Consider the following 8622-nt stretch of genomic DNA (forward strand, 5'->3'; position numbering starts at 1 on the left):
GTTTTAACTTTGAGGTGTTGCGAGAGTTTATGTTCTATGTTGAAGGCACTTGTATATAGTGACCTGCAATACAAGTACTGTGCCATTGAGTTTAGTTATATGTCTTCTGTTTCTGTCCCTGACCCATGTTTTCTGTATTTGGCATGTGTAGTGCATCATGACATAATATACATTGTTACGTGTACCGTGATGCACTTTCGTGCAGGACTGCTTTGTGTATTTTTGACATGGAACTCTTGACCAGACTATGACTTTTTGACTCTTGACCTATGCACTTTGGGTGTGTCATCATGATACAGTGTGTTCCTTTGTATATTACCCTGACCTAAAAGTATAATTCTAAATTGACCTTGCTTCTGAATATGTAGCATGAAGATGTATTGTCACAAGATGGTGAGTCTTGTGGCACGAGAAACTTCATATGAGCTTGACCTTTGCCCTCATTGTACAACTTGTATATTTTGTTTGAATTATATGGAGAATTTTCTGATTGCACTCATACCACATCTTCTTATATCTATATTAGATATATAGATATATTTGTTAGTTTTGTGTACCACAATGACCCTTTCCTCAAAATCTGCTATGTGTTTTTTGTCATGAACTCTTGACCAGTCTATGACTTTTTGACTCTTGACCTATGCATATTGGGTGTGTCTCTTGGTATGATTACCTTGACAAAGTCAGGAGTCTCTTGTTTTTGTTAGTCTTGTATGTTTTTAATTGTAAGTTCGGTTTTATGTATTGGAGTTTGAACTAGTACACATTTTGTTTAGGGGCCATCTGAAGTCCGCCGCCGGGCGAGGGATTTTCTCACTTTGTTAAAAACCCATTGGTGACCTTCGAATGTTTTTTGCTCTTTTGTCATGTTACTGTCTCTTTAACACATTTCACATTTCAATTCTCAATTTTTGAACTGAAGAATGCTTTGATCAAATAAAAACTAAATCTTTTAATTGCCGTGAAAAATTAGAGAGAACATTTACTGCTTCAGTAGCACCATGTGCTGCCAGTTGTGATAGATAATTCAAAATGCTTCAATCATTTTGCCTTGGATTTCATTTCATGGACATGTAGATATGGATAGTCTGTTTAAGCATCTTGAAAAATCACACAGAAGGTATACGCATATCAATAAACTGAACTCAGTGAGAAGAACCTTTAAAGTACACTTAGACATAGAGCTCAATCTAGTGAAACACTTTTTTATGCTGGTCACTGTCTGTTATCAAACTGCACCGCAATCCTAAAAAAAATATGCACGTTAATTCTAATAGAAGTAGAATCCAAAGGAAGTAAATAAACTGTTTACTGAAATAAATGTACAATATGTCTATGGGCCACAGATGCCCTGCTTGTGAAAACAAATCCACAAGTAAACTTCCACATATAGATGCAGGATTCACGTAATTTTGACTTTTTTGTGACCATAAGCATTTTGTATCAGTTTCAAAACATTTGGTTGGGGCAAACTAAAGTTAAAGAAGCAGAAACAACAGATTAAGCATTTTTCCTATCTTAAGGCTACGTGTTGATATTTGTATCATTAGTACTCGTACCAACTTCTTATATCTAAAAAACTCATGAACAGTAACACCACCCAATATTGAACTTGATAGAACTGTGTTATGGGGTAATAGACATGTTAGATAAAGAACTATTGTTGACAATTGAGAGTCGAGAGTCTTCAGTTGAGTCATTTAAATTAGGGACCATCTCAAAAAAATAAAAATAATTATTCTTGATTTACACGTTACAATAATATTAGTTATCTTGGTGTAATCAGGGGTGTACAGAATTTTACACCGTTGTTGAAAATTCATACACCCTGAGGCGCAGCCGAATGGGTGTATGAATTTTCAACAACGGTGTAAAATTCTGTTTACACCAAGATAACGAATTTATTTCTTATGAACATTTCCTTTACTCATTTTGAAACCAGGATGTAAAATTGAAAAAATGGTAATGAAAAATTTACAGTGTAACGTTTTTTTCAATGTCTTTGTTGCTGCGCATTGTAAAATACTTTTTACTCATTTTTGGAAAAAATCAGAAAAATTTTGTGTTCTTTGACATGTTTGAGTTTTCCGGAAAAAAATTTTTTTTTAAATATTTTTTATTTAAAATTTTTTGAAATTTTTTTTTTTTTAAATTTTTAACATTTTATTTTGATTATTTTTTTTTTTTTTTATTTTTTTTTCTTGGCAAAAAAAAATAAAAAATTCTGAAATTTTTGGCAAAAATTTATTTATCCCGGGGTGAACCAGGATGGGGTGTTATTTACACCGGGGTAATTAACCAATCAGATTGCAGTATTTTTGCTGCATAAGAAATAACAACTTTTATCATTGCTATCTAAGTGCGTATCAAACCAATTTGATAAGAGGAATCCATAACCTTGAACACCACTAAACGTTCATTTAAAAAAAATGGAAAAACACGGGGGATTGAGTTCTTAATATTCTCCTAGAATATCTCAATCCAGAGTCCGTCCATGCTACCTCACTCGATAAGTAATGTTTTGCAGTTCAGAGAAAAACTCAAAGTACATGTATCATGAATTTGAACGTCTATATTGTATCTGTTAATTTTTTATGACATAGCGAAATATTAACAAAAACAAACGAGTCATATACTAGTATATTTTGTTTATTTTAATTGGAATCAGAATCAGATTCTGAGTTAATGCCAAAAGCTTTCTAAATTTTTGGCACTTGCTTCCTTATAAATCGGTCATAAGCCAAAGTTCTGGTTTTTTTCCGGACAAGTTCTATGGTGCGTGACTTTTCGGAGGCGGTGGTAGATCACCATTATTTCAACGTAATGAATTATAATGAATTATGTTATCAATAGAAAAAAAAAACCACTACCGTACATCTTTTGAGAAGACCCCTTTAAAATGTTTCTTGTCTCTCGAGTCTCGTTAGTGGTTTGTCAAAAATATTCATTTATCTAACACGTCTAATAAGCATTACGTATCAGATTTATAACATTTGATTGAGTCAAACTTATTAAAAAGAACGCAAACGAAAAATTCAGCATTTTCTATATTTTAAACGGAACATGATAACTCATGAACGGTAAAAGTGACGCTACCAAATTTCAAATTTAATTTTTTTATGTGGAAATAAGCATTGTCCCAGATTAGGGAGATGGTGGATACCCCGCTAACATGTTCAACCCCGCCTTATTCAGTTTGCATGTGCCTGTCGCAAGTCAGGAGCCTATACATTTGTCCGTTTCTTTTCTCGTTTGAATTTCGTTTTATCGTGTGTTTTTCTATGTTGTGATGTTATCCTATTGTTTCATCCCGTTGCAAATGTTTGCACCTGTCCTAAGTCAGGAATCTGATGTACATTAGTTCTCGTTTGTTTATGTAATTTATACGTGTTTCTCGTTTCTTATGTGGATTAGACCGTTGGTTTTCCCGTTTGAATGGTTTAACACTAGTAATTTTGGGGCCCGTTATAGCTTGTGGTTCCGTGTTTGAAGGCCGTACATTGACCTATAATGGTTTACTTTTATAAATTGTTATTTGGATGGAGAGTTGTCTCATTGGCACTCATGCCACATCTTCCTATATCTATTTGCTCATTGTTGAAGGCCGTATGGGGACATATAGTTGTTAATTTCTGTGTCATCTGGTCTCTTGTGGAGAGTTCTTCTTTGGCACATGCCACATTAGGTGGAGGGTGGGGATCCCGCTAGCATGTTTAATCCGCCTCATTCTGTTTGTATGTGCCTGTCCCAAGTCAGGAGACTGTAATTCATGAATTGTCGTTTGTTTATGTGTTACATACATGTATTTGTTTTTGTTCACTTTTTGTACATAAATTTGTCCGATTCTTTTCACGTTTGAATTGTTTTACATCGTCATTTCGGTGCCTTTTATAGCTGACTATGCGGTATGGACTTTGCTCATTGTTGAAGGCCGTAGGGTGAGTTATAGTTGTTAATTTCTGTGTCATCTAGTCTTTTGTAGAGAGTTCTTATTGGCACTCATGCCACATCTTCTTTTTTGTTTTGTGTATAAGTTTTGTATTTTTGGTTGAGGCAACTAAAGTTAAGAGAACGGAACCCTTTTTTTTTTTTGGACGTTCGGACTAGAGTAACTCTTTATGCCCCTTTACTATGGTACCAACACAGAAGTTCTGACTATTGTGCTGGTGCTATTCATCCCACTAGCACTGTCATTAACACACACACAATTTTATTATAAAAATATTCAATCTGAATTTTGATTTGATTATTTTGGGCCTATAATGAGTATATGCATGCCTTTCACAAGTAGTATCAAATTTGACAAATTTATTGTACATATACATTTTTGTAATATTTTATAACTTTTTAATTAAATAAAGCTAATTATCAAACTTAAATTGATCACCACTTTCTTTGTATATGTCTTGTAACATTCCGTTTTGAACAAAACGATTTGTTACATATACAGTTCACACGTATTTCTATCAAATCTAACATAATTACAAAGCAGCTATTAAATAAAATTCATTCGAACTTTAAATGTGCAATCAAATATATATGCAAGTCGTCAACTGGTCAAGTTGCTAGATGCATATATCATTACATGCCAATTGAACGACAGGTCCTAATTTTGTTGTTTTAAAACTTCTAGAAATATTAACGGAAATAAGGAATGAGCTGAAAGGGAAATAAATGAAAACAGCACGAGTGAATTAAATAAAAAGATGTTCGATATAATGTATATTTCGTTTTATTTTTAAAATCTAAACGATGCTTTATTTTTATCTAGTTTCCAAATCAAAATTATTAGAACAAGAAAATAAATACCTTACAGCTTCTTTTACCGTCGTTCCTGAAATGTTTAATGTTATAAAACAATTTTAGCGTCTTTGACCTACTTTATCTTTTTATTCGGATACTTGCGGTTATCTTCTCCAAGTTCAACGGGAACATTAGAATGATCTAGAACAGAACCCAGATGGAACCAAGTAGTTGGGTTGCTATAACCAAACAACCCGGATGTTGAACCAGTTACCATGGTTTCGAACCAAAGAACCAAGGTTCAGAACCAAAAAACCCAGATGGAACCAAGGTTTAGAACCAGAGTGCCCGGATAGAACCTAATTGCATTCAGAATTCTCTTGACTTTTTATACCTTCAACGTATTTTCCAAATCATTTATTTATTTAGTATATTTATATATAATTTTGTTTGTTGTTTTTTTTTAATTGTGGGGAGGGGGATGTTGATATACATGTAATTATAAGCGTGCCGCTGACAGGTCAACATGAATAAACATGTATTGTATTCTTCTTTGATAGACAAAATGCATATAATCATTGTATGCGATGAAGAAATACATAATAAAGATTTTGAAAAAAACCCACATTAATCTGAAAGAAAAAAAACAAAAAAAATATGGTAAATTATCATTGTATTTGATTCATTTTGGTGCTATTTCAAATTCATTTTAAACAAATATTTTAAACAATAAATGTCTCATATACATCGACATACATTTTCTATATAAACTAAGAATATTGTTTTGTCTTAAAGAGTTTGCCAAACAGCAACATGGCAGATCTCTCCATACAACACATCGGCTATCACGGGAGAAAATGCTACTTTAGCCTGCATAGTAAAACTGACTAACGGAGAAAATGTACAGTGGATGAGAGTAAGATGCAATTTTGGAAAATAATTTGTTTTCATTGTATATTTTTGAGTCTGTGAACACTGCAATATCTATGTTAATGTTAACGAATTCGAAATTAAGTTAAAAAGGTTTTTAATTCAAGATAAATAAAAGTCCAATATATGATAGACTGTAACACGTAACCAATGTTTTATACATACTGCTTTTGATATAGACTTTTTAGTTGTTAGTTTTATTATGGAAAGCCCCTTCTTTTATTCATAATGAATCTTTACAGATGTAAACTAAAATGTGTTTAATTTAACATAAAGGTGGCAGGCCGTCAATCTATGGTTTCAAGCTTAGATTCCACTTTGATAATCTCTGACAAGAGTGACAAGAGTAAGTATGCTTTGACTGGGACGTACAATCTAACGGTCACCAATGTACAGACTTCAGATGAAGGAATCTATCTGTGTTGTGTAGGGGCTACAAGAAAACAGGCTTCTCTTCAAGCTGTGGGTAAATATACTTTTTCTGTTGTCGATATTGACACTTCTGTATGATGTTTTAGACCTGATACGTTCCTTACGTCGTAACTACAATCCTCTTCCCGTTCATGAATGTGACCTACCAAATGAGACTATTTACCGGATTTGTTATCACATAAGCAACACAACGGGTGCCACATGTGGAGCAGGATCTGCTTACCCTTCCGGATCACCTGAGATCACCCCTAGTTTTTGGTGGGGGTTCGTGTTGCTTATTCTTTAGTTTTCTATGTTGTGTCATGTGTACTATTGTTTGTCTGTTTGGTTTTTTTTCATTTTTAGCCATGGCGTTGTCAGTTTATTTTCGATTTATGAGTTTGACTGTCCCTCTGGTATCTTTCGTCCCTCTTTTAGAAAAATTCGGTGACGTCACAGATTTGAGATCATTTGTCCTGGCGATAACTTCGTCCTAACATTTCAGAGTCCAGCTTTCCAAATAAAAAGGACAAACTATATGGTCCACGAAAGGCATCCAAAACAATATGATACATATATCGTTAAGCTCTATGATAAAATGCAAAGTATATCAAAAACTCGACTTAATAAAAAAAAACAACAACAACATTACAATTTCATAACATAAGCTAAAATTCTGATCGAATACACAAATAATGCTTATAAATGCTATAGTTAGTTCAAATATTTTAATAAACGTATTCCTTAAAAGCTAGCTGTAAGCAAATATTATGAATCAAGTATCTGCCAATATTTAGACATCAGCTTTAGTTTTCAATTTTGATTTATTGTCTCTTCTCTTTTTCAGTTCCGAGAGAAACAATTGAATCGACATTCTCGTGCAAGATATTTTGTTTAGTAACACAATTAAGATGTTTTTATTTTTTGAGTTTTACCTACGAATTTATCTACCTACTGGGAGACATCCCCAACCATTGGGAATAGTGTCAACATCACTTGCCGGGCAACATATGGCAAACCTCCTCCATATCTCAGGATTTACAAAGATAACATGGACATCACACATCTAGCTTATTATTACACAGAAAACATCAGATCTAGTGGTTAGTGTATCTGTCGTCTTTTTAGTTGTTGCTTTTATCTACATGTTCATGCTGTTATAACTAGACTGAATATTAAAAAAGTTCTACCTTATCTTTAATGTAAGTAGTTTGACAACTTGTTTTTATTTTACCATACGAACTGTTTGGTCATTGTATTTTAAATGAGTACTGTGTCTTTTCCATCAGCAATACTATCAATATATAGACATATTTTAAAAAGATTATCAACCATTTGTTCATAATACAAATGTTTGCCTATAAATGTGTTACTGCGCTGTTAGTTATGTGCCGATGTTTTGTGAATATACAAAACACTGCTAGAGTCGCAAACACACAAAAAAATTGATTCTTTAAAAAAGCACCTTTGTATATTTTTATTGTTTGATTAAGGATACGGAGACGCTGTCGCCAGTGCCGCTTTGACATTGACCTCACTAGATATAAACAAAGATATTCGATGTGAAGTTGGATATGATGGTCTTTACAATGTCATGAATTACACTATGAACACAAATCTCAGTAAGTAGAAATATATTGAATAAGAAAATGTGGTGCGATTGTCAGTAAGACAACTATTAACAAGAATCAAAAGATGTATAAACGTATATACATCAAATGTGTATATTGCTAAATCACAAACAAAATACTAAGCAAAAGAAACTATCATTACCGAAGCCCTACGTGCTTGTTGCTATACCTTTCAGTGCCATATTTGCATGGTACTTTTGATATTTTCAAATATAATCTTGATGTACTTAGTTTGTACCTCACTAGTGTAATTTTATAAATAAAATAGAACACAATGGAAAAAAATGTAAAACTTTTGTTGTCAGAACACCCTAACACGCAAACATTCTATCCACACTGATCTGTGTCCACACTATTATATATGGAAAAATAGAAATTGAATCGACATTCTCGTGTAGGATATTTTGTTTAAAACACACTTAAGATGTTATAACTTTTTTAGTATTACCTGTGAATGAATACGCCTACTGGGAGACATCCCCAACCATTAGGAACATTGTCAACTTCACTTGCCGGGCAACATATGGCAAACCTCCTCCATATCTCAGGATTTATAAAGATAACATGGACATCTCACATCTAGCTTATTATTACACAGAAAACACTAGATCTAGTGGTAAGAATTTTTGGTAGTTATATTTCAGTTGTGAAAAATGGGTTGAACTAGTACAAAGAGAGCAAAAAGCACGCAAAACGATATCTAGCCATTGTTTTATAATTAATTAAGTAACAAAGCGTTTTAAAACTTTTGAAAGTAATGTTAAACCACATGTCCCATTTTTTTATATTATGTATCAATATTACATAGACATAAATCTTAAAGATATATTTATTTTGTCAAATATTTCAAAAATCTTTCAACAGGTTTAATGCCATATGACTTTATATTTCCCCCAGGTTACAGATA

The 8622-nt window shown here is 32.9% G+C and overlaps 1 protein-coding gene and 1 long non-coding RNA gene across 2 annotated transcripts; one reads left to right on the forward strand and one right to left on the reverse strand.

Annotated features, from left to right (window-relative positions):
• Positions 1-939: 939 nt before the first annotated feature.
• Positions 940-5189, reverse strand: LOC143056969 (uncharacterized). The gene is made up of 2 exons (XR_012972591.1): positions 4810-5189; positions 940-1246 (listed from the first exon to the last, which is right to left on the reverse strand). It is a non-coding gene; the product is annotated as an uncharacterized LOC143056969 (long non-coding RNA).
• Positions 5190-5269: 80 nt separating this feature from the next.
• LOC143066231 (cell adhesion molecule 2-like) lies at positions 5270-7714 on the forward strand. The gene is made up of 5 exons (XM_076239256.1): positions 5270-5286; positions 5539-5659; positions 5950-6139; positions 7014-7187; positions 7578-7714. The coding sequence occupies exons 1-5, from the start codon at positions 5270-5272 to the stop codon at positions 7712-7714; spliced, it is 639 nt and encodes a 212-aa protein (XP_076095371.1).
• The last annotated feature ends 908 nt before the right edge of the window (positions 7715-8622 follow it).

This window comes from Mytilus galloprovincialis, chromosome 1 (genome assembly GCF_965363235.1).
Source record: "Mytilus galloprovincialis chromosome 1, xbMytGall1.hap1.1, whole genome shotgun sequence".
NCBI lineage: Eukaryota > Metazoa > Mollusca > Bivalvia > Mytilida > Mytilidae > Mytilus > Mytilus galloprovincialis.

What these genes read in the sequence shown, in the direction of transcription:
- LOC143066231 (XM_076239256.1), top strand. An exon ending in GGCTTCTCTTCAAGCTGTGG is followed by an intron (nt 6,140 to 7,013) that starts GTAAATATACTT and finishes TTATTTTTTGAG; the next exon opens with TTTTACCTACGAATTTATCT. An exon ending in AGAAAACATCAGATCTAGTG is followed by an intron (nt 7,188 to 7,577) that starts GTTAGTGTATCT and finishes TGTTTGATTAAG; the next exon opens with GATACGGAGACGCTGTCGCC.